Source organism: Artemia sp. Qi Xiang Cuo, chromosome 13 (genome assembly GCF_049724085.1).
Source record: "Artemia sp. Qi Xiang Cuo chromosome 13, ASM4972408v1, whole genome shotgun sequence".
Classification (NCBI taxonomy): domain Eukaryota; kingdom Metazoa; phylum Arthropoda; class Branchiopoda; order Anostraca; family Artemiidae; genus Artemia; species Artemia sp. Qi Xiang Cuo.
Window position 1 is genome coordinate 42300215 of NC_142806.1, and position 27795 is coordinate 42328009.

At 35.2% G+C, this 27795-nt stretch overlaps 1 protein-coding gene across 3 annotated transcripts in view; it reads right to left on the minus strand.

Annotated features, from left to right (window-relative positions):
• LOC148945303 (netrin receptor UNC5C-like) overlaps nucleotides 1-27795 on the minus strand; it is a 282310-nt gene that overhangs the window by 51580 nt on the left and 202935 nt on the right. For all 3 annotated transcript variants that reach the window (XM_089098698.1, XM_089098696.1, XM_089098697.1), the window contains one exon: nucleotides 18707-18853. In XM_089098698.1, the coding sequence (XP_088954824.1) occupies nucleotides 18707-18853 (147 nt within the window). The remainder of the gene's footprint in view (nucleotides 1-18706; nucleotides 18854-27795) is intronic.

Genomic DNA, 27795 nt, shown 5'->3' on the forward strand with positions numbered 1-27795 from the left:
AAAATATTACTCGTATAATTGATATTTCTAGTTATTTTAAAACATTCTCCACCATGGAGTCTTAGCTAAACGTGTAATCCATTCTGTTGTTTTTTTTTTAATGTCAAATATGTGGCTTAGAGACACATACTGGCCGAGTTCAATTTTACCACTAATGAATTAAAAAAAGAATTTTTTCAAATGAAATTGAGGATCACCGATAAAACTTCAAACGAAAAGAAATTATTACGTATCTGAGGAGGGTCACCCCCAAGTCAAGACCTCTAGCTTTAATATAACTTTATATTTTTATTTTAATCAAAACCCCCGGGTTAAAACCTCCCATTTTAATTCTACCTATCGTTTGAAAAAAAAAAAAAAAAATGTATCTTAAATTTTTAGTTATTGAATAGGGGGGTAACCATGCATATAAATCATAACTTCTTCTATTTTTAAGTTTTAAAGCTTCTACTTAATTTTATTTGAAAAAACTTGTTCTTTTTTCAATTTAATTTCTGATCGTTTTTTAAATAATTATGAGAAATCCGGCGCCTCCTTCATAGAAATATTCCTTCCCCCCAGGACCCATCCTCCATTGAAAGATCCATTGAAAGATGCCCATTTGACTTGTTTCCTGTAATATTTCATAGCGGTGGTTAAGATATAATGCGTAAGTACCATAAAATCATTATTTTTCGTAATTTATTGGCAAAAAAAAATATATAAATAACTTCAATAGCTGAGCCCTTTATTTTAAAATCTCTTCCCAGCTGTCATTCCCAGTTTCTATTTGTAAGACTACACAAATCCCCAAGGTCTCCAGAAACCTGTCGTTCCCATATTCTACTGAAAAAATGCATTCTCACATTTGAATTACATAAATTTTCCGTACCATAAAGACTGGGACAATTATCAAACCATATAAATTACAAGAATATGCCGACCCAGAGCCTTCCGAAATTTGTTAATAAGTGAAACTACATTTTCACTCTAGTAATTACTGCTGTTCATGACCTGTCCAGTATGAGTCACTAAATGTTGTGTATGTGACACCGTCATTTAGCTTAAAAAAAAAATACGAAAAAACAGTTTCAGAAAACAAATACTCTTCTCATTTGAGTCCTTTTTTAGTGAAATCTTTCAACAAATGGGGGCCCTTAACCAAGGGGAGAATAAGACTCCTCGTTGTTAGCTTGATACATTTTTAAAATAGCACTTTTATTATTATTAATTTAAAATTAAGGTTTTTCCAAGGGAAGTAAAGAGCGAAGTTGAAACTTAAAACGAACACAAATTATTAATTCACAGCCTATATAACATATAACAATAAAAATAATACAGACAACTCAATTGGTGATGTTTCTTTCTTTTTGTATGATTTCAGAAAACTAGCACTTTACTAAATACACAAAATAATATAGGAGTTTTTTTACGGTAAAATTAAACCTTTTAAGGAGACTTTTAACAGTATAAAAGTAAAACATTTTCAGTTTGTTATTATTTTTTTTTTATTTTGCATCACTTCTACACAATGAGCTCAGTTCAATGATTGACTGTAGTTTTTGATCTTAAAAGGACACTTCATGATTGTTTTGTAGACAAGTTCGAAGTGAAGGGATCTTACTAGTATTAGAACTGCAAACTCGCTTTAGAATATGTATCACAACTTAAAATCCTCCGTTTCATAGAGAGAAGTAACTGGATTTCCAGAGTTCCTATTATGGTTATGTTCTTCACTTCGAGTAATACTAGGTGACAACAAGACGTTACCTGATAAATAAATCCACTATTTTTATGATGTTTAATGACTTTAAGCTTTTGATTTTTCTGCCCATATTTTTAATATAATTTGTATTGTATAATGAGTTACTGAAATAGCCGTTAATGTATGACTATGAATAGCTTGAGATGCTTTTTATTTTTTGTTATGCTGATTATTGATATTTTTATAATCATTTGATTTAAAGAATAAAAGAATTTACAAGCGCATTAAAGAGCGTCGATGGCACTCAAACTAAAAAAAAATTCTGTAAAACATATCCAATATAAATTCATGAAAATCACCTATTCAGATTAGAAATATCATGGAATAAAGCAGTCGAGGTTTCAAACTCCTATCTACAAACATTATGGAATTTTGTATTTTTGCCAGAAGAAAGATTACGGATATGTATGTGTTTTTTTTTCCAGGGGTGATCGTATTGACCCAGTGGTTCTAGAGTAGGTTCTATTGCCTTTTTTAGAGAAAGAAAAAATGGAGAGCAAGTAGGCCCCCTCTCATGCTAATTTATTTCCGAAAGTCACCCCATCAAAATTTTGAGATAACCAATTTGTTCAGTATAGTAGAAAAATCTAATAGCTATGTCTTTGAGGATGACTTAATCCCCCACAGTCCCAAGGGGAAGGGCTGCAAATTACGAACTTCGTCCATTTCTTACATATAATATTGGCTATTCGGAAGTATACATACGTTTCCAGCAGGGATTTCTTTTCTGGTGGTGATGGTGGGGGTGGTGGGGGGGGGGGTCAGGGGAGGTGGCTATGTGGGAGGATCTTTCCTGAGAATAATTTGTTATGAGTACAGGGAATTTTCAATCAAGGGGGCGCCAATTTTCCCAGCACTATTAAAAAAACTTTAAACTTTTACCCCTCCTTCCTTGTGATGTCTGAGTATTCGCGGATCATCTAATATTGTTATGTGTATGATGGTAAGCGTTTAGCAAAATCTTTCAGAGCTAAATGTTCATGTGGGAGGGGATAGAAGAAGTATTTATTCAATAAAAACAATTCATATATTCTACAAAGTCTATATACATCGTTTTAATAAAAACGCAAGAGAAAAACTTTACAGATGTACTGCACGAGAGGAACTACTTGTAACACTTCAGAAATCCGCATATAAAATTATTTTCAAGGTTCTTAGAAACTCGTTCTGCTGTATTAAAATTGTCCAAGTTCCACTTTTCTAGTATCATAAACCTAGTTCTTCTGATTCCCATTTCCCCAAGACAGTTATATCATCAATTCTATAAACACGTGTTCTGCTTAAGGTTTCTTGAATCACATATAAATTTTAAAGAAAAAGTTGACCCACATTGCATTAAAATTTTGTGTAGTTTTTCCTGTTTTAAGAATTGCATTAAAAAGTTACCATATTCCCCCCCCCCCCATTTTTTAATATTAATTTACTTTGGAAAAAAATAAAATACATATGTTTTGTAAAAAGATAAATATTTAAAGGGCGATAAAAATTTATAAGGAAAAGGGCATGATTTAGTCGCTTGGAGGCAGAATATAAAAAAATATGGAAACAATGTGAGGCGTAACAAGATTAACAAGTATTATAAAACTATGCTTAGCAAGACGGAACACAGTTCTGCCATCCTTGGCACTGATTTACACAAAACGGTGGACAGTTGGCGGTTCTCAAACTGAGAGTGAAATCATAGTTTGGAGTCAAAAGACATTTATGTTAGTCGGGACAAAATTAATAAAATAGCGCAAATGCGAATATTTTAGTCTACATTTATTTTATTTCTTGATTTAACTATTTGGTATGCACTAATAAGTTAATTTATTATGCTAAATCTCAGTTGTAAGGACATGTGTATGTAACATATAGTCCCGAGATTAACAAATCCAGCTGGAATTCTTGTTCTGGCAACGGTCTCCCACGGTCGAAAAAAATGACGCCATTTTCTTGAACACAAAACAAACTCAATGTTTAAGAACGAAATCACATCTTTGCGCTTTTGTTTCTAATTTAATATTCCCAAGTTTATGGGAAAGCATTTTATAGATTTGATACAAGCGCGGAAGACCAATAAGAAAGAAGTTAAGAGGGGTCGTGCCCGTCGGCACTTTCTCTAGAAAACATCTACCAAGTCTAGCTATGTTTTTCGGAGCGCTCATGCTCCAGAGTTATATTTAGCCAACTGTCATCACTGTAGGTTCTGGTACTATAATATTCGTTATCAGACTTTCATTCCAATTCTTAAAATCTTTTTTATAATTTTAAAAAAAACAAACTAAGTATTGTCTATTCTACTTTTAACATATTACCTCCAATATTTAAATATAGAAATAATAAATATTGCGCTTAATTTTCAATTAACCAAACCCATTACCATTTAGCTAGGCTTAGGCCTTTTTCTATATTTTATAGTTATTTTTTTTTTTTTCAATAAATAATAATAAAAATAATTCACAGATAATTGAAATAAACTAATTTAATAAAAAAATAACTTATATTATAATTTTATAATTTTAAACAAAAAATTGCTATATATTGGTTTCCAAAGTCATCTCCGGAATAATTAGCCCCCAGATTCTCCTTAAGTGCCTGGAAGTGATGTTGAATACCAAAATTATAGACGACAGGGAGCAAAAAGTCTACCTTCCCAGTTCAAGAGGAGGGGGAGAATTGACCATTTAAATTTTTTTTACTGAATATAAAAAAATAATTTTTCAATAAAAGTGTAGCTCAAACATTTTCTTTTCAAATCCATAGTGGCAAAGAATCGAAGGGGGATGGGGGGGGGGGGTTGCCCGTTCGATACCTAGGTTTTCTATAATCGAAAATTAACTCATTTTGACATCTTTTACCATTTTTTCAATTAACATATTTCTAACTGTCAACTATTTATAATCAAACAGGTCTGGATAAAGAACTGTAAGTCAGGTTCAGCCCGGCTCAATACTCTACAAAATTGGAATTTTTATAATCCAAGATATATAAAAGTAATTTTCTTATTATGCTTATTTAAAATCTATAATTTTCAATAAGTTTAGTCTTACCCATGAAATACTAAAATCCTGAAAATTTTTCAATGTTTTTGAAAAAAAGGGGGACACATCCCATATCAGTCAAAGACTCTTAATTAACATCATACACTAAGAATGCGAGAATCAGACAACACTTCTCCTACAGTTTTCAAGCTTCTTTCTGCAAACATACGGACGGTTGTATGTTTTGCCAGAAGAAAGATCACGGATGCGTGTTTATTCGTTTTTTTATTGTTTATTTTTTCCCCAGGGGTGATCATATCGACCCAGTGGTTCTAGAATATCGTGAGAGGGCTAATTCGAACGCAAATTAAAAGTTCTAGTGCACTTGTTAAGTGACCAAAAAAATTGGAGGGTAACTAGGCCCATCTCCCACCCAATTTTTTCGCAAAATCGTCTGACCCAAATTTTGAGATAGTCCTTTCGTTCATCATAATTAAAAGACCCACTAACTCGACCTTTGGCTCTCACCTGAACCACCCCCCACCCTCTCCCACCGATCCAGGGAAATTATCTTTAATTAATAAATTTTCACCTTTGTATAAAAGTATAAGACTTGAAAATTTAACATAAAATAAATTAGTACTGATTTGGGGGGGGAGTGGTTGATATTACAAAAAAACAAAAATTTAAGATAAATTTTGAATTCTGTAACAAATCTTTAAGAACGACTCCTGAAACACTGTTTTCGTTTAATTGGAACAATAAGAAGCTTGTTTTAAAAGTACTAAAACACTTACGCGCAAAGAGGGAGGTGTTGATGAAGAGCTTTCCCTTTCATATGAGACTTAATTTTAGTTCGTTTTAAGTTTTAATGTTGCTCCTTAATTTCAGCTGGAATAACTTCTTTTTTTATTTCTGATCGTTTTTTAAATATTTCCAGGAAATCTAGACAAACACTGTTTTTAACATAGAGTATATAAAAATAGCTACTTTCACAGAAATTATTCAATTTGTACTCCTTTGATTAAAAAGAGTTCAAATAGTACTTTGGTACATCCCCTGGGCAACCCTGTCAGTTATGCACCTCATCACAGAAACATAAAAAGTAGGCTTCTCAAATTAAATATTTTTCGCTATAATGTAATTTCCCCAGCAATAAACATGTACCAAGGTCTTCCTCACCCAATGTATAAACATTTGGTCATCAGGGCTGCAGTGGCAGCTGCAACCTAGTAGAGAATGAACCACAGCCCATAGTAATCAAAAACTGAAAAACGTGTTTTCAAAAAAAACGGTCTGTTGAGAAAAAATTGCAATTTAATACTGAATCAGGGCTGGTAACTATTGTTTCGGTTAATCTCAGAAGTTAAAGTTTATTGTGAAAAGAAATGTATAGTTACTTTGAAAAAGAGCCTGAAACCCCTTGAAGATGGCGTCAAATCAAAATAAAAAGTGCATCATTGGAATCAACATGGCCAAAAACCTTTTGTAGGATAATTACAGTCCCCCACCTTGAACACCAAGGAAAATGACTTTTTTGCATGGGTAGCACTGATCTGTCTCCCTTTTTTTCCCAGGGCTAGCGGTTTACCAGAACATAATAGAGAGATTCTTAATCGCTCATGTGAAAGATGTGTCTCACATGTACGTGCTTTTTATAAAGTCCACTGTTTGGAAGTGCCATATGTCACAAAAGAGGCACATATTGTACCATTGCTCAAGGGGGGGCGGCTAGCGGGGGACAAAAACATCGTATACACAAATTTACTAGCTCAAATTAGATCTCTTTCTCATACCTACGTTTTATTTCTGAATTCCGCCACCTGCAACTGCCAAATGGCACTATAAATGACACTATTGATACCATGTCTTAAGTGAAAAAGCTAGGGGCTAGTCGTCTGCCAGAACTTCTTAGAAAGATGTTTAATGGTTGATTTGAAAGCTATTGCTCATATCTACATGACTTTAATCAGTTTTGCCATCCGTAAGTGCCAAATAGCAAAAATACTGGCACCTTTTGTGCCCCTTCTAAAGTTGAAAAGCTTTGAAGTATAAAAATGTATCATTGTAATAATTCTGATCCAAAACTCTTGTTTGGAGATTTACAAGGGACCCTCACCGTATACTCCCCCTCCCAGCAGATAAACATGAACAAAAGAGTCCATAATGTTATCACAAAATTTTCTTTTTTCGTCTTCAACAGAAAATAGATAAAATTAGAAAAAAAATTTAAACTGACAAACGAAAAGGAAACAATAACACTGAAATCAGATGTAGGCAATTCTTGATCTCTTACATTTTGACGAAACCACAATTGTAACTTGCAACCAGGGGCTCCTGCTCCAGCATTTTTACTGAAGAGGGGCACGAAGGGTCCCTATTCGAATAGACTCCAAATATTTATGAAGGGAACTGCTCCTATCCGCCACCAAACAAGGCCCTTGCTTGCAACAAAAGAACAGATTTGTATATCCACTGAGTCATAAAAGACAAGGGCCGTTTAATATGAGTAGGAGGCTTTTTAAAAATTTGCGATAAACTTTAGCGCAAAGAGCAACGTATGGAAGGAGACAACCCATTCACATACAGAATAATTTCTGTTTGTATCGAGTTTTAACGTTGCGCTTTATTTTCAGTTGAAAAAATTGGTTTATTTAATTGTTTTATTTATTCTTTTATTATAAAGAAAATAGTAATTTTATTAAATGAGAAAGTCAGAAAGCTGTAACAATGGGGCACTGTATATGTCATAAAAAGCCAAAGCAAGGCCAATGCCCGTTTTTTGTAATACAATCATTTTTAATTATTTAGAAAAAAACCCTCGGTGGGGCGTAAATTGAATTCAAGACTCTTAAACGCGAGACAACATATGGACTATGAATAAGCAATAAATGGGCTTTCACATGAGCTACTAGTCAAGCAGACATGGTTTAATCCCTCAAAAAGTATCCTGAAAATCGCCTCGGTTCTAAACTAATTGAGTTTGGGCTCCGAATTTTGTCGAGTGACATCTCGTTTGAAGTGTTTTATCTGTCTGATGAGAGTACTCCCAGTTTTGACATGAAAAGAAACCTCGTTCTAATTCCTTGGCCTGTTTACACATTAAATGTCATTACTTGGGCATTAAAAAAAAACTGGTTTTGTTAAATAAAAAAAAGTCACAAAGTCCTGTAACAATGGGGCACATATTGCATTTTATGGTAAATCTTTAGGACATTGTTTTTACTTAATAAAAACACTGTATGTGGCATAATAAGCACAAGCGAGGCAAAAGTCCGCAGGTATGTGATACAAAAATTTTAATTTGTCAGCACCCAACATAGATTCATTATTTAAAATAAATACAAGGTTTAGTATGAAACAGCTTGATAATCTTCTTTGAAAAACGAATTGGCGATAATAGTAATTTTTACAGACTAAAGGAAATACACGAACTTTGACAAAAATATTTTAGAAGAATGAATAACCTTCATTCACTACAGAGGGAAGAGTTTAGTCTGTATGTTTTTTTGTGATAATTCACATTTATGTTTCTACACATTAACCTTTTTATAACGTATATTTAACGCTAGTACTACTACTAACAACTAATCACAATATCAATCTACATCAAGCCCGCACAGGTCTGCACCCTCCTCGTCCATCCAAATCTATTCAAAGCCTACCTTTTTACACCCACCCACGAAGTTCCCATTTCCTTTAAATACTTTCTTTATGACGTCCTCCCACCCCAGACCAGGACGACCTGCTTTCCGCTTAGCCTTAGACAGTTGGCCGAAAAGAACAATCTTCGGCAATCTCTCATTCTTCATCCGCAAAATGTTCCTTAGGCACCTCAACCTTTTTTTCATTATAGCCCTAGATAGCGGTATTGAACCATACTTTTCATATGGCCTATTGTTTGAAATACGATCAGTCAGCTGGGTACACAAAACAACCTTTAGCTATTTTCTTTAATGTATTTCTTTTATGATTGTGTATCTTTGGCATATAATTAAATTTTAAAAAAAGTGTTTTCACCTGATAGTAAGAAGCAACATCAAAATTTAAAACAAACAGAAATCATTGCTTACATGAGGGGGATTGCTCCTGTCTCAATACCTTTTTCTTTACACTAAATTTTGACTTTTCTATAATATTTTAAAAGGATTTTTATTACAATTAAATGACCCTTTTTTTTTTTTTTTTTCTTTAAAGAAATAGAGAAAAAACGAAAACTTACACGTAAACCGGAATTTTTTTAGAAGGGCGGCACCCCCCCCCCCCCATATACTTAATAATTTCTGTTCGTTTTAAGTTTTGCTGGTTATTCTTACTTTCAGTTGAAAAAAAATTTTTTTTTATTTGATTTCTGATTGTTAAGAAATAATAGTAGGAAATTTGGCTCCCACTCCATGGCCCGTTCGTCTCCTATACAATAGTCCCCCCTCCACCAATAAAGTTTCATACAGTCAATTTCGGATGAATGTTTTTGTAGTGCACTTTCATATGAAAGAATATCTGTTTGATTTTAAATCATGCCGAAAATCCCCTTCTCTGTGGAAAAGTTTTTCCACAAATATCCCCCTCCTCGTATCACGTTGATCCCGGAGAAAATTTCTCCCGTGGAAACCCCCCTCCCCCAACGGAAAGATACTCTAGACAATTCCAACCTGTTGAAAATTCCCCTTAAAATCTCTACACCTAAGATAATATCAGAAAGAAGCATCTTATAAAAATAACATGCCTGTGGAAGCGCAAATTCAGCTTGTCACCAAGTCTTTTCTTGAAACATGAAATAACACTTCTCAAAATCTCAATGAAATCAAATGTCAAAATTCACTCGTGTACAGGAGGCGAAGAAGAAAAAGTGCAAGGAACTTGCAAACTTGCAAATTCCCATGCGATTTGGTGTTTATTTAGTAATATGTCTATGTGACCCAACACTGAATGAAATATTTTGAATATTTGTAACATCTAAAGTTGATCTTTCCTGTAACATGATACGTCTCTGTGAAATTCTTTTGCCGACAGAAGTCAAATCTCCCCTCCTGTAACTTGATATGGTCTATCTTTGTTTGGGTTCTTGGTCACTGGGCAACTTGTTTTGTTAAATAAAAAGTCACAAAGTCTTTTAACAGTGGGGTACCTATAAAATTTTATGGTAAATATTTTGTAAAATGTTTTTCACTTAATAAAAATATTGTATATGGCATAATAAGCCTGAGCGGGGTCAAGCAAGGCCAAAGCCCGCATGTATATAATGCAAGTATTTTAATTTGTCAGGAGCCAACACTGAATGACATATCTCAAATATTTGTAACAAGCAAATTGCCTCTTTGTGAAATGCATTTGCCGACAGAAGTCAAATCTCCCCTCCTGTAATTGATAATGATCTCTCTTTGTCATTTTCACCTTGCCGACACAATGCCTTGCTGACATAAATTGAATATATTTGTGTGAGTAGTAGAAGTCTTTTGTGTATACCCGCATAGTCTGGCATTTGCTAACTTTATATATGTTACTTTTCTAAATCTCCATTTAAAAAAGAAATGTACTATAAATTTTCTGAGATAAATGTAATGGTAGTATATATTTTTCCAGTTGAGAAATAGGGGGTCTGGGCGCTGGGCGCTAAAGTATTAATGAATTTGGGTTCTTTGGGCGCTAGTGGGTACTGGGCTTTAAAGTATCGTTGGTCAAACATCTTTCATCATTCTGCTCTGATCAGAAGTCTAAGAACAATGATGAGCATATCATCAAAGTTCTCTCATCATTGTTCTATATGGTATAAATATGGCATCCTTTGCATTTTTTGGTAACATCTGTGAGCTTTAAGATCTTAGAACAAAGTTGAGTTAAAAGAACGGAAATATTAGTAGAAAGATATGATATCTTAGATCTTAGATGTAAGATTTTAGTGCAAAATAACGGCCCTATCATTTTAATACTACAGTGGATACCCAACCCAAAAAGAAAAAATTATATAGAAGGGTCATACTATTATCCATTTCCAATTTTGATTCAAGCATATTTTAGATGTCTGAAAGTGAAACTTCCGCTTTATCATGCAGCGTTGCCGAATATCAATTGGTTGAGGTTAAAAATTCAGAAAGGACTGGGGGAACAAGTCATAGCAACAGACAAGAAGTATGTAATGTGACATAATTCTCGTCTATGGTCACAACTTTCAGGGAGATTTTGTGGAGGTCCTGATTTTCATCTATCATATTTAGAAAAAAAGGCCCATTGACCCCATTTTTTAATTCAAAATGGCTCACGAATTGTGGATGAAGGAGAACCACAAAATGCTTACACAGGGACCGTTCACTGCAGCCGCTGAAGCACAAAACATGTTTGAGATATATAAGCACAAAATGCAAAGGAACAGGCTAAATCAAGGTATAGATATAAATTATATGAGCCAAGTCTAGCTATGCCTAATTAAAAATACTATTCTTTTTTTGTATGTTCATTTCCCAAAAAATATCCCCCCGGATGTGATGACTAAAATATTATAGGCAGTGATAACTCTGCCTAATTAACGAGAACGGGGTCCACAATGTATCATTTATTCTTTATACTTCTTTTTCGTTTTTTTTTTCACCGAGGCCTGTCGTATAAAAAGATTTGTAATGGAAACTTCGAAAGAAGCTCATTGGATTGGAAACTGAGCAGTAAGTAAAATGATTATATTATCCGGTTTTCGGCATAATTTATAGGTCCAGTAACTATGTTCTTTGGTGATTTCCACTCCCCCTAAGCCCTCGGAGTAAGGGCTGTAATTTTGCAATTCTTTATTTTTTAAATGCATCATTTGTTATTGAATAAGATGGGCATGCTTAAACTTTAATATCCAATAAGAAGAAAGACATTCAGGTGATCATTTTATATAATGTTGAGGGGAGTATTGAACTAAATCAAAATAAATTTTGTGTATATGAGTTGTCAAAAGGGCGTAACTGAGGAATAACTGAGTGTTTGAATTGGGAACTTTCAGGAAATGATGAGGGGGCGATCAATCAGAGGCAACGCTACAGCGTTGCCTATAGTAAAGGCCAGACGGTTCCAATGTGTTATTATTTATTTATTATTTTTTCTTCCAAAGGCACTTCATATGGAAGGGGTCGTTGTCGAAGCTTCAAAGGGGGCTCATTTGATTGGAAATCGAGAGTTCTAGTGACCTTTTTAAGGGTCAAAAGTCATTGGAAGGCAACTAACACTCCTTCCACGCCCACCAGGTCCCCAAACACATCCAATCAAAATTTTGAGATAGCCATTTTGTTAGGCGTATTTGATTTTCTGATAGAAATTACGTTTTTGAGGAGGACATTCCCCCACAGCCCTCAGGGCAAGGGGTTTCAGTTATGCCCTGGGGGCATATAAGATTTTATAGAAGGCTTTATCGTAGAAACTTCAAAAGGGACTCATTCCATTGAAAATTTAAAGGGCTCGTGCCCTTATTAATAGTCAAAAGTATTTGGCTACACTCTCCCCCCCACCTGTGCCCCACCCCCCTCCACTCAAAATTTAGAGCGAGCCAGTAGTTAAAAGGATTTGATATGTCTTTAGAATTGGTCTGTTTGTAGACCACATACCCCCACAGACCTCAGGGCACGGGTTTTCAGTTATGTCCTGGGGGCATCTAAAGTTTTTACTGAAGGTGTTGTCGTAGAAACTTCAGACCAGGATCATTCGATTGAGAATTTAAATGGGTCGTTTACTTATTAATAGTCGAAAGTGATTGGAAGGCACCTAATAACCGTTCCACGCCAACCATTTCACCAAACCTATCCAATCAAACTTTTGAGAGAACCATTTTGTTCAACGTAGGTGAATGTTCTGTAAATTTTATGTTTTAGCCGGACACTCCCCCCACAGTCTTCAGGGCAAGGTTTATAAGGCATACACTGGGGGCATATATTGTTCTTATGGAAGGAATGCTCGTAAAAACTTCAGATAGGGCTCATTTGATTAGAAATTGAAAGGTCCAGTTCACTTTTTAAGCGTCAAAAGATATCGGAGGGTAACCAGCTCACCCCCAAACCCTCTTTCCCAAATGCATCCGATAAAAAATTTTAGATAGCTACTTTGTTAAAATAGTTCTAAGATCATATAACAAAAATTCAGGTGTCAACACAACCCTCCAGGACCCGGGGGCAGGCGTTGTAAATTATGCCTTGGGGGCATATATGGGTCTTATTGTAAGGGATGCTCTTATTAACGTCAAAGAGAGCTCATTTGATTGGAAATTGAAAATTCTAGTTCACTTTTTAAGAGTCAAAAGAGAGTGGAGGGCATCTAACCCCCCTCCTCCACGCCCTTTTTCCTTAAACCCATCCAATAGGAACTTTGAGATAGCCATTTTTTTTTTAAATAGTTCAAAGACTATATAACGAATACTCCAGGGTTTACACAACCCCTCAGGGCCCGAGGGCAGGCGTTGTAAGTTATGCCCTGGGGGAATATATGGTTACAACTGAAGGGATGCTCATAAAAACTTCAGAGGGTTCATTTGATTGGAAATTGAAAGTTGTAGTTCAGTTTTGTAGAGTCAAAAGAGATTGGAGAGCAACTAGCCCCCCTCCCCACACGCCCCTGTTTCTCCAAATAACTCCAACAAAAATTTTGAGATAGCCCTTAATTTAAAAATTTCTCAAAAGTCAGATAACAAAAACTCAGGTGTCGTCACAACCCCCCAGGGCCCGGGGGCAGGCGTGGTAAGTTATGCCAAGGGGCATATATGGTTCTTATGAAAGGGATGCTCGTATAAACTTCAGAGAGGGCTCATTTGATTGGAAATTGAAAGTTCGATCTCACTTTTTAATAGTCAAAAGGTATGCTCGTATAAACTTCGGAGAGGATTCATTTGAATGGAAATTGAAAGTTCTCGTTCATTTTTCAAGATTCAAAAGAGATCGGAGAGCAACTAGCCCCCGTCCCTCCACGCCCTAAATGCATTGGATGAAAATTTTGAGATAGACATTTTGTTAAAAATAGTTCAAAGATCAGATATTAAAAACTCCGGTTTCGACATAGCCCCCCAAGGCCCGGGGGTAGGCGTTATAAGTTATGCCCTAGGGGCATATATGGCTGTTATGGAAGGGATGCTCGTTTAAACGTCATAAAGGGCTCATTTGGTTGGAAATTGAAAGTTGTAATTCACTTTTTATGAGTAAAAAGTGATCGGAAGGCAGCTAACCTCCCCCATACTCCATTCATTTTTTTCCTTGAGGCACTTCATATAGAAGGGGTCGTCGTATAAACTGTAAAGGGAGCTCATTCGATTGGAAATCGAGAGTTCTAAGGCCCTTTTTAAGAGTCAAAGGTGATCAGTGGGCAACTAACCCCCGCCCCCCTCCCAGGCCTTTTTTCCACAAATATATCTGATAGAAAATTTGAGAAAGCCATTGCATCAGATAAAATTCTTATGGAAAGGATGCTCGTATAAACTTCAAAGAGGGCTCATTTGATTGAAAATTGGAAGATCTAGTTCACTTTCTATAAATCAAAAGTGATCATAGGGCAACTGCCCCTTCCCCCGCCCTTTTCCCCAAATGTATCAGATAAAAATTTTCAGATAGACATTTTGTTAGAAATATTTCAAGGTTCAGATTAAAAAAAACACCGGTGTAGACACAGCCCCACACAGCCCGGGGGTAGGCGTAGTAAGCTGTGCCCTGGGGGCATATAAGGTTCTTATGGAAAGAATGCTCGTATAAACTTCAAAGAGGGTTCATTTGATAGGTAATTGAAAGTTCTAGCTCACTTTTTGTCAAAAGTGATCAAAGGGGAGTTAGCCTCCTCCCCCACCCCTTTTCCCCCAAATGCATCAGATAAAAATTTTGAGATAGACATTTTGTTAAAAATAATTCAAAGTTCAGATATTAAAATCTCCGGTTTCGACACAGCCCCCGGGGACCGGTGATAGGTGCTGCAAGTTATGCCCTGGGGGCATATATGGCTGTTATAGAAGGGATGCTCGTATAAACTTTATAAAGGGCTCATTTGGTTGGAAATTGAAAGTTGTAATTCACTTTTTATGAGTAAAAAGTGATCGGAGGGCAGCTAATCTCCCCCCACACTCCATTTATTTTTTCCCAGAGGCACTTCATATAGAAGGGGTCGTCGTATAAACTTCAAAGGGGGCTCATTCGTTTGGAAATCGAGAGTTCTAAGGTCCTTTTTAAGAGTCAAAGGTGATCGGAGGGCAACTAGCCCCCCCTCCCAAGCCTTTTCCCCACAAATATATCTGATAGAAAATTTAAGGTAGCCATTGCATCAGATAAAATTCATATGGAAGGGATGCGCGTATAAACTTCAAAGAAGGCTCATTTGATTGGAAATTGAAAGTTCTAGTTCACTTTCTATAAATCAAGTGATCAAAGCGCAAATAGCCCTCCCCCGCCCTTTTCCCCCCAAAAAAAATTTCGAGATAGACATTTTGTTAGAAATAGTTCAAGGTTCAGATTAAAAAAAAAAAACACCGGTGTCGACACAGACCCAGAGAGCCCGGGGGTAGGTGTTGTAAACTGTGCAAGGGGGGCATATATGGTTCTTATGGAAAGAATGCTCGTATAAACTTCAAAGAGGGCTCATTTGATTGGTAATTGAATGTTCTAGTTCACTTTTTACAAGTCAAAAGTGATCAAGGGGAGCTAGCCTCCTCCCCCACCCCTTTTCCCCCAAATGCTTCAGATAAAAAATTTTAGATAGACATTTTGTTATAAATAGTTAAAAGTTCGGATTGAAAAAAACACCGGTGTTGACATAGCCCCACACGGCCCGGGGGCAAGCGTTGTAAATTATGCCCTGGGGGTATATGGTGGTTATGGAGGGGATGCTCGTATAAACTTCATGGAGGGCTCATTTGATTGGAAAATAAAAGTTGTAGTTCACTTTCCAAGAGTCAAAAGGGATCGGAGGGCAGCTAGTCCCCCCTCGTCTTTTTTCCCCCAAATGCATCAAATAAAACTTTGAGACGGCCATTTTGTTAATAATAGTTCAAGGGTGAGATAACAAAATTTCCTGTGTGGACACAACCCTCCAGGGCCCGGGGACAGGTGTTGGAAGTTATGTACTGGGGGTATATATGGTTCTTTTGGAAGAGATGCTCGTACAAAGTTCAGAGAGGGCTCATTTGTTTGGAAAGTGAAAGTTTTAGTTCACTTTTTAAGAGTCAAAAGAGATCAAAGGGCAACTACCCTCCTCCCCCTATACGCCATTTTTACCCAAATGGATCAAATAAAAATTTTGAGTTAGTCTTTTTGTTAAAAATAGTTCAAAGATTAGATAACAAAAACTCCGGCGTCGACAAAACCCCCCAGGATCCTGGGACAGGCGTTGTAAGTTCTGACTTGGGGACATTTAGGGTTCTTACGGAAGGGATGGTCGTATAAACTTCAAAGAGGGCTCATTTGTTTGGAAAGTGTAAGTTTAAGTTCACTTTTTAAGAGTCAAAATAGATCGGAAGGCAACTAGCCCCCCCTTCCCCAAATGCACGCCCTCCACGCCCTTTTCCCCAAATGCATCAAATAAAAAGTTTAATGCATAAATAAAATCAAATCAAATAAAAAATAGTTCAAACATCAGATATTAAAATTTCTGGGTTGACACAACCCCCCCAGGGCCGGAGACAGGCGGTGTAAGTTATGCCCTGGGGGGATATATGGTTCTTCTAGAAGGGATGATCGTATAAACTTCAGAGAAGGCTCAATGGATTTAAAATTGAAAGTTCTAGTTCAATTTTTTAGAGTCAATAGAGATCGAAGGGCAATTAGCCCAGGGACAGGCGTTGTAAGTTATACTCTGGGGATATATATGGTTCATATAGAAGGTATACTCGTATAAACTTCAGAGAGGGCTCATTTGATTGAAAATAGAAAGTTTTAGTTCACTTTTAAAGAGTCAAAAGAGACCGAAGGTTAATGAGCCCCCTCCCACGCCCTTTTTCCACAAACCCATCCGATAAAAATTTTGAGATAGCCATTTTGTTAGAAATAGTTCAAACATCAGATAATGCAAACTCCGAGTTTGAAGCAAACCCATTTTTTCATGTTGATATTGTTACTTTGATACCAATTTTAATACTTTGATGAACATTTTATTTTATTTTAAAAAGTTTGATTCTGAAATAAGCAATTTTTAAAAACTTGAAACTTTTTTTCAATCAAAAAGGAACAAAAATTATTAAAAAAAAAACTTTCCAAAAAATAAGTTTTTCAAAGAAAAGTAAAGGCCTTTTTAAACTTAAGCCCAGCAGATACAAATGCCTTTTAAAATTCAAAATCAAAACGAGTCTAAAGTCTAAAACCTACTGCGTCATTGGCGCTTTACTGAAAACTATATGCGTATTTAACAGTCTTGGAAAGTATAAACAAAATCAAATTGAATATTTGATGTATAATGATATTAATTGTTGAAAGATTAATCCGTTCAAGAATTTATTTCACTGTAATTGTATTTTTATTTTCAATGTTGTAAGAACTGGAAAAGAAAATATTTGTAATATAATTCGTTTTCAGTTAAGCGCCAATGAAAGCGCCAATGACGCAGTAGGCTTTTGGTTTTTATTTACAGATTAGAAAGAAGGCAGTATCCAAACACTTGTTTGTAGTGAAACTATGTTTGTCTTGAACAACTTTAAAAAGAGATAATAAATTAAAGTGAATTTTTGATATATAATCATATTAATTTCTGAAAATTCAGTAATCCAAACTATTACTATGCTTTGAATGTTCATTTTCAATACTATGCACAAAAGAAAATATTTGTCATAAAATTGGTTTTCAGTAAAGCGCCAATGACGCAGTAGGTTTTAGACTTTTACAGTGAGAGAAGGAGGTGATACCCAAACTCTTGTTTATAGTAATTTTTTTCGTTTCAAACTTGATTTGCATATTCAATTTAGGTTTCACTCGTTTTAAGATTTATTTATGAAATTACATTAATATCTATTGTATGTTTGTTTGCATTGATTGTTTATTTAATTTCTGTTCGTTTTAAGTTTCATTTATACTTCGATAGGAAAATATTTTTTTTCATTTTAAGCTTGATATTGATATTCAATCTAAGTATTAATCGCTTTAAGATCTATTTATTCATTTATATTATTACTTGTTGTCAAGGACGGATCCAGGATTTCTTTTCGGGGGGGGGGGTGTACTAATTTTTGACTTTTTCGGGGGGGGGGTACTAATTTTGACTCAGTTTTCGACTAATTTTACTGATTTTTACCTAGGTTTTACTAATTTTAGACTCGGTCAAAAATTTCGGGGGGGGGGGTTACAAACCGGGTAACCCCCCCCCCCCGGGATACGGCCTTGCTTGTTGTATGTTTTTTGCTATGATTTTTTATTTAATTTCTGTTCGTTTTGGGTTTCATTTATTCTTTAATAGTAATTTCTGGTCGTTTGAGTTTGAATTTTAACAGGTATTTGTATCTGCTGAGCTTAAGTTTAAAATAGCTTTTATTTTTCTTTGAAAAACTTATTGTTCGGAAAGTTTTTTTTTTAATTAATGAGCATAAAAAGCCGATTCTTTCGATGTATCTACTGATATCAAAATTCTGTTTTTTGGAGTTCGTTTACTATTGACCCAAGTTGCCCCTTACTAACAGTTCTACCACGAACTATTTGATCAGGTTTGCGGCCATTATTTAATATTCAAGATATTTGAGATATACGAGTTTTGTATTTTTGTTATCGCAAGTATTTGTGGTTTTGGCTATAAGGTATAGAGACCAAAGAGTTGTTCCAAAGTTTAATGCTTCTGATGTTTCTATGTCTTATAAAAAAAAGTTAAATCAAAGGTTGAAAGAATTGAATTTTTGTGGGAAGGTTCTTATTATCTTCTTGTTCGATTGTTTGGATTAATTTTTTTTTTTTAGTTTTATCATAGATATGGCTCGGAATACGCTTTGGTTTAGACAGCCAAAGCCCCCCTTCTCGAAAAAGGTAATATATCAGCTTTCATTACTGCCTTATCTGACATAAATCATTAAAGTATAGTAAATAATTACTTGTTCTTCTGCTTGATTTCTCAACCTCCAGTCAGTTCCCTCGATGTCTTCAATCTTCAGGATTAGATTAGCACTTGTATCGCAAAATTCGACCATTTTGCTGTCGAGCAGTTTGTGACCAGTACGACTTTCAAGTTGGTTCAACCTCTAAATAAAAAAAACAACAAATTAACGCCGTTTTTTTAATTGTAGCCTACTTGTCAGAATTGGACACTTGGGACATGCTTGCCGTCGCAAGTTTAACAAAAAGGACAAGTTTAGCAGAAATTCGAGATCAAGAATAAAAAAGATCTTTCCAGAACACTAGATGGGCTTCTGTAACCGATCATTAATCTGCAGCATATGCCCAAAGAACCTGGGAGGGGCATTTCTTCAAGCATAAATCGATCATTTTCAAAAATAGTCGAGACATTCGCGCAATGCATGCGCTTTTAAATGACCTCTTGCCGATATAAAAATTATTCAAGAAAATGAAAGTTATTATTTGGCTACAAATAATTCAAATAATTCAAAACATGCAACCCTCAATTTAATAATAAAAAAACCTGATAATCAAGAATTTAGAAGGATATACTTCAGATTTCAATTCCATAGAATTAATCTTGTGAGTTTTTTTTTTTTTTTTTTTTTTTTTTTTTTTTTTTTTTTTTAGTGTCTCATATTTAATCCATAAGCCTTATAACGTACCAGGAATCTAATAAGTAACAAATATTTCTAGAAAGGAGTAGATGGTTTCGTTTTTAAAGAGTAAAGATTTTTACAGGGCCTTGAAACTGGAATTCTAGCTCTTATTAATTTTCACCAGGACAAAAAAGTTTTAGCCTAAGTTCCCCGATTAAAGTACTTTTCCCGATTGATCGGAGACATGGGCTTAAAAATGATGGCTATTAAACTTGGGAAATCCTGAAAATTAATTATCACTCCCAATTGAGATGGGAAGGATTAGGAAACCTTTATGGGAATTAACTACGATCTAATTATCTTCTAATCAAAACAAATCAGATTGATGATAGACCCAGAGTCGAGATTATTCGTTTTCTAGGAAAGGATGTTGTTCAGGAATAAAACCAATACCAAATGAAATCCGAAGTTCCAACGACGTTTTTCTAACTGCAGGAACAAGCTGCTAAGCACACCATAGAGGCATTGGCACACATAGAAAGAAGAGAAAGATGTACTAGAAATGTCCCATACATATTGCTTAAGGAGGTTTTTTGAAATTTAGATCAAAGGACACGACTCTTATGAACGATGTGGTTTGATCCCGCTAAATGCGTGTATCGTGAAAGGACAGAAAAGATGGCTTGGGCATGTCCCCAGTTTGGTCATAAATCTTATCCCTAGTTCTAGTTCAACTAAATGGTTTTACACACTAACTTTCCCCCCTGCCATTTCGTATAGAATGTGTGGTCTCAAAGCTCATGAGGGGTTCTCTAAACCAAAATTGGAAATTCCTTTGTCATTTGTTAAGGGTAAAAAGCGATTAGAGGGTGGCCAGGCACCGTCCCGTATTTTTTTGCTCCCAGTTACCCCAGAAACCACCCGTGGTATCGCATCAAGCCACATCCCTAAGAACTATCGAAAGACCCAAGAAATGGGCCTTGAGTAGAGACAAGGCCCACGTAGCCCAAAAGAGAAGTTCTTTAAGTTATCCAAGAGCCTTACTTTCACATATACATTTTAGTAGAAGTGTTGATCATATTAGACCTTATTCAAACCAGAATCATACAAAGAATTTAAATATATATGGTTGGAGGTACAAGTTGGGCTTGTGAGCCCCCTAAAGATTCCTTCCACTGCCAAATTTTATCAGAAAGGTATCCCTGCTGCCTCTCGTACAAACTAGAACCATGTTATGAATATGTTATAATTCATGTTATGTTAAGAAAAGTTTCCTGTCGAAGCTAAAGACTGATTCGCTGTTAAAGCTGTGCAAAGTTTTGAGTCGCACAAAAATGGGCTAAGTTTGAGCTGCAGACTGAAGTGATACAAAAACAAGCTAAGCCGTGGATCGATACAAAAACCAGACAAGCCCTGACAAAGTTCAAAAACGTTTAAAAACCTGAATCAGAGCAAATACGAACTACGTATAAAAACGTAGATAATTTCGGAGACCACACTGCCTTTCCAGGACGATAAATAAAAGTTCAAATAGGGATAAAATCCTTTTGATAGACAGTGTTTCACTACATATGTGACCGAAATATCTGGTATTTTTTGTAAATTTCTATCACTGTTTGCGAAACACTGTCTATTAAAAGGATTTTATCCCTATTTGAACTTTTATTTAATGTATAAAAACATGGTAAGTCCTGACTCGATGCAAGAATGAGCTCAGCATAAAAACGATGTTAGTCCTGACTCGACGCAAAAAGAGTTAAGTTCAAGTAGCGGACTGTGTCGGAGTAAAACTGAGGTAAGTCTTGATTCAGTGCCAATACAATCGTGTCAAGTTCCAATATAAAATTCGGTATTTTATATTTATATTAGTTATATGGATATAATAAAAGTATAATATATTTCTTGTTGATATAAATGATAAAATTTAATATAGTAATGCAATTAATAATATCCACTTCAAACTAATACTAATCGTGAATCAAAACAGTCACGAACTAAATCCGGTTTCGGTTCATAAGAAATGAGACAAGTTCTGCTTCGGTCCAAAAGTCAGCCCTGTCTCTATTCAGCGTGAAAACGCGCGAAGTCGCTAGTCGACACAAAATGCGCTAAGTCAAAGTCGAGATCTGAATCGGTGCCAAAACAAGATAAATCCTGACTCAGTATAAAATGAGCATATACATACTCAATAGTTTTGTGAGATTCACCTGTTATTGTCGTCTCTTTGAATTTCCATCTTATTTCCCCCCATGCGTGTGTCGTAGAAAGTACCCTCTCCATGTTTGCAAAACCAATGAATATTGCCAATGAACAATGAAGAAAATTACCACCGATTTCTCAAATTCCTAGTATTAAGTCTTCATTACTCAATTTTGAATAGCCTAGTGTACATAAACTAGTTTCTTGAAACTTGAAGAAACAAGGGAAATTTGTTGTTTTTTTTCAAATGAAGGCAGGCTTTTTCTGCTAACTTTCCACAAAGAATATAGCACTTTCTTTACGCAAAAAAAGTTAACAACAATAGATAATTAGAAACCTAATTAATATAATGACTAGATAAACTTGACTAGTTATCTTCTTATTTCTTTTGCCCCAGACATATCATCATATCAATCAACAAATGTCAGAAGCATCTTAAACAACTCATGATACATAATCTTTTCCAGCAACTATTTTTTTGTATTAAGCTAATTCAGATATTAATGCAGCTAATTTTCTTTTCTTAGTTCATTTCTCTTTTTCTTTCATTTTCTCTATTAAAGGCTATTAATCGAACAAAGAATTTTTTTATTCCAGGCAATTTATAAAAGCTGACAAAGGTATTTGAAAAATGCAGGAGAAGACATTGTGGATTCAGCTGAATTTACTAAGAGAAGAACAGATTTAAAGGACAGATTAAGCAGTTTAAAAAGCGGGCGGCTTATCATAACAACATGAAGTCGGTGACATCTAGATACAACTGTCCATTGACTTTATCAATGGAAAAGAAATATAGCATAAGTAAGAAGCAATTGACTTTTCATTGTCTTTTGATACGCAAATACAGTAGTTTTTTTTTTTTATTAAAAACAAAAGTTGCGCAAGTATTTATGTAATATGTAGTCTATAGACAAACAATGGTGCTACATAATAGTATATATATATATATATATATATATATATATATATATATATATATATATATATATATATATATATATATATATATATATATATATATATATATATATATATATATATATATATATATATATATATATATATATATATATATATATATATATATATATATATATATATACATATGATACAGTAAACTATTCAAGCAAGCAACGAGGTATTTTCTCAGAATAATATTGGAGCCATGACAATAGCTACAGACTAGAGACCTTCACCCACCAAAAAAGAAAACGTTGGACAATAAATCCAGAAAATTAAAATTGGTATGGGTCTCTAATCTTATCATCACCACATCTGCCAGAGGAGGTTGTTATGAATTTGGAGGATAGGGCCTTTCGGCCTTGGCCTTATAAACGAGTCACGTCAAATAGCGCAAACGGATTGTGTATTTTAATGGGAATTTTATGGAATCTTGCTAGTTTTCCGTCCTCCTTTGTTTACAATAACACTGATGAGTCCGCGTTTCTTTTTTACGAATTCTTTTTCCAACATAATCAAGAGATATGTTCAGAATATGTGGTTTTTACATTGCAAATATTAATCATTCAAAAAGAGATATTACATTTTTAAAGGAAGGCTGCGATATAAAACCACCGATGCGATAAAACATAGAGGGTGTAACCTGGTTAGTTGTGACCCTCACAAAGTTTCAAAGTTGCAATAAAAGGGTAAAAAACTAAACAGTAAAACGAACACAATAGAAACAATTTATTCCAGCAGCCATGGCTATTATGGCCGACCTTTTAACCTCCTTAAGATTTTTTCCGTCGTAAATCTAAACGCAAAAACTTAATGTCCTCAGTTCGTCGTAAAACAAAGGAAATGCACATCTAAGAAAATGGAACAATGCCTTTTCGGAAGTAAAATAAAGTTGAAAGTTAATTTTTTATGAATGTTGAATACATTCTGCTGCTTTTGATTGACATTCAAGCTTTGTGAAGGAAGAAAACCATAGAAATGACGATTAAGTATGCATGGCGAAATGAGGCAATATTTCAAAGGATTTAACACGAAATTCATGTCGGTCAGGTTGTCAAGAATAGGGGCAAATCAACGTCAAGCTATTCTTGAACTTACTCTCGATTTAGATCGTTGTGACAAATACCAAAGGGCATATGTACAAGCTCCATAATTTTAAAACGGCATTTAAAGCTTTTTGCAGGATGAATCTTTCTTAACAGAAAGTACTGCTACTACTACTAACAGCGCATCGCAGCACAAAGCCACCGGAAGCAAATACAAGTACAAAGCCGAGTCAGTTTCTGTAAATCTTTGTTTACAAATTCTTTTTTTAGAAAAGAGTATGGTAGAAGTATGTTAGTATAAGTACAAAAAGTACGAACTTGGCATATTTGCATAAAATAATATGAGAGATTTTTTTTTAGTTCAAGGTGCTCGGGTATTTTTAATTCCACCCACTGCTGTTTTGCCTATCTTTTGGAAAATGAAACAAAAAATAGACCCAGTCAGGGCCGTATCCAAGATTTCCTGTCGATAGGGGGTGTGGTTACAAAAGTATTTTTTTAGGGGGAGGGGGGTTCCAAAAAAAGACACCTCTCTGAACATGGTCTTGGACCCAGTACACAGTACCACCCCACGAAGTCTCTTCAATGAAAAATCACTTGTCTTCAAACATTCGGGTATAGCACAGCATATATTAAATACGTAACCTAACCTAGGTACCTCCCCCCCTAAACCCCAGTTTTATATCGTATACGCAATGAAAATCACGCTATCATTGCCTACTCTAAAGCGGTTAACACGTCAAAAACGGGTTTTATCATTGCCTACTCTACAGCGGTTAACCCTAGAGGCCCATATAATGGGAAAATACCTAATAATGTTCTTTTCCAGGGCACTGGAATTATACAAATGAGTCAACCTTACTATAAGTAACGGTGCTGGCTATTACCTCTCAACGCCAACACAGCTCTGCGCGATTCCTCCCCCCTCAGCTTATTCGGGGCTTCACTCTTCACCCACCCCCATTAAGTTCTTACCGCCTATAAATCTTATATTATGACCTCTGCTCACCCAATTTGAAGACGTCCAGCGTTTTGGTCGGCCCCTGCGCGGTTATCAAAAAGTATAATTTTTAGCCATACATCGATGGCCAGTACCTTTTTGGGGCTGAACGCATAAAAATGTGTTAACAAACATGTTTGTTATGTTTCTACGAGTCGGGCAAAAAATTTACGGGGGGTTCAGACCTTGAACCCGCTGGATATGGCCTTGAACATGGTCTAATATCTTTTAGTGTAATTGTCGAAGTCTTGACCTTCCGTACGTAAAATGGTAAACTTTAAGAAAATGTTGTTCGATACTACCCAGTACAGCTTTAATTTAAGGAAGTACGATGGCCAGTTTACCTTTCGGGGCTGAAGTTTACCTTTTACAAAGATAAACTTCACAAAGGTAAATTAACAAAGTTGAATTCTGTCGAGGGTTTAAAGTTAGAGATGTCTCATTCAGGGGCGTCGTTTGGGAGGGGCAAGGGGGGGGGGGCAGTTGCCCCCCCAGTAATTTGGAGAAAAAATTATTATACAGCCCATGCTCCTTGAATGTCCGAAAGTAGACCCCTCTTGTTTGAGCATTATATGTTCAATGCCTTATATATGTTCAATGCCTTATAATGCTCAATGCCTTATTATTGCTGAATTATAATGCTCAATGCCTTATATATGTTCAATGCCTTATTATTATATGTTCAATGCCTTATAATGCTCAACATATTTATAAACACATTTTTATGCGTTCAGCCCCAAAAAGGTAAATTGGGCATGATGTGTTGCTAAAAATTATACTTTTTGATTCAACGATTTATGTTTATAAATCGTTGAGCATTACAAGGAATTTATCGTTGCCTAAAGTCGTATCTGACACTTAAAACAGCAGAAATAATTACCAATACCCATTTTTTTTAGCTGCATTCAAGGGGGGTGGGTGGGGCAGTGCAATTTACGTTCAATTACACTTCAATTCTCCTGATCAACATTATCCTGCTGATCCTCCTTATGAGAACAGCAAAAAAATTAAACACATTTTTATGCGTTCAGCCCCAAAAAGGTAAACTGGCCATGATTTCTAAAGTTTTCTAAAGTTTTTTTTGTAATTCCCCACTGAAAAATTCCCCCTCCCCCGAATAAAAACCCTGGATATGCCCTTGCCCATGTCGCTAGACTTTTTGAAGCACTGATGAGACATACTTGACCACTTTCATTGCCACGGCCTCTAATATCCTAATCTCCAAGACTTATTTTTACATCTAACTTCCAAGACTTATTTTTACATCTAACTTCCAAGACTTATTTTTACATTCTTCCAACCTTAAATATATCTGGGAGAAAACTTCTTCAGCCTTGGATATTCTTTTTTTACATCCTAGCTGTATCCATCATCCTATATATGTTTGCCATGGTGGGATAGCCTCCTATGTCCCTCTCGTTCTACATGTTAGATGTTTTTGGTTTATCTTTTTAGCCTTCTTTTTGAGCTCAGCTCCCTGTTGGCTTTATTTAATCATTTCTGTTGGTTTATTTTGTTTGAAATGAAAACCTTGAATCTTGAAGCTACAATCCACTCAATCAATTTTCAAGGAACCTGACGTAAACTAATCATCCACATTTATTCCTAATTTAAGCCACTTAGTGGTTACAACATTAATTGTTAAACATATTCTCGTGCCCTAAACTCTCAAAGCCTAAGGAATTTACTTATTTGGCTAACATTTTTACCTAGGACGCTCATGTGCATAATTCTAAGTTTAGTAGTTTTATCTTCTTATTTCATTCAGCGTTCTTCTATAGCCTTTGTTGGGTTCCACTGGATGGAATCCATTAAAATAATCCATATAAGAGGGGATAAAACACAACAACATTGTAAAATTCGTTTAGTATTTTGAATAAAAGGTTGTAATCAAGATGTTTCAAACTTAGCTAATCTTCATGGCAAAACCAATAACTTCCTAGTTTAGGTACCTGTTTACTTGGGATTTCCCCTTCCCAAGTAACAAAGAAATTCGCAAAAATCTAGAGAAAACCCCCTTCCCCCGCAACTGACGTTACTGAGTCTAAGCCTTTTCCATACTGTAGTACAATTTCACAGTTGTGTTGTTTCCCTCTCTTTCTACTGAATCAGAATTGCGATTTTAGGCCCAAATGTTTTTTAAATGATCTTTTACCAAATGTTTTGGAATTATTTCGAAGTTTTGAAAATTCAACAAGACAAAAGTACTGCAAAGGTGCTTTCAAATAACCACACCAAACCTTTTGTCAGGGTAATCATAAAGATCCAAAATTTATGTAGGTTAATTTTACTCCAATGCTACTGAAATACTACCTACAGTTTGACATATATATTCCAGACACTGCTATCAATTAATATTTGATATGAATACTTAACCTAGTGCTACTTCAACCTCCTCATATTTTCCCAAAGCTGATATTTCATTCTGGGCAAACCACTTTAAAAAAAAATTAAAACAGTAAAATTTCCCTGACATTATTTTTCAATTATATCAGACGGGAAAAGGGATCCTTTGGACAAGTCTTGGGGGAAGGGTTCCAGCCTTATTTGCAGGTATCCTGGCATAATGTGTTAATCAAGTTCTGTTTCATCAGAAGAAGAATTGTTCTGGTGAAAAATTACACGATGAAATGTGACACTTCTTTCTATGATAAGAAACAAATGGACAGCTAAGATGTCTTATGGAAACTAGATACATGGATTTCACTTACACATGAATTAAACATGGAATAAGTAAGGAAGCATGGATCAGACGGGGTTTGCTACTTTCTATTGAAAACATGCTAATGATGACAAGTTAATGATAGTCAGGAAATTATTATTCTTTCCTTTGGGGTTTTGTTAAAAGTTGTATGTGATAGGGTACAAAGGGGCGTGAAAAAGTCTCTTATTTTCTAGAAAGAATGTCATTTTGTGCAAACCTAGGGGCTCTGAAATAGTTGATAGTCAGTTACAATAAATAACTCAGATCATTTTTACTAGATTTATTGGACAAGAGAGAACCTGAATGTTTGGATACTTAACTATTAACAAATCAGAAATTGAATTGGGAAGGTTGAGGAAAATCAAACAGTTCGTGGTAACAAACTGTAAATAAGGAGCGACCCGTTTCAACAGTAACCGAAACTCTAAAAAACGGAATTTTGATACGAATAGATACATCAAAAATCAGATTTTTATGCTGATTTCAAATATATAAGTTTCATTATTAAGTTTCATAAGTCTTACCCACCAAAAGCTACGAGCCGGAGGATCTTTTACGG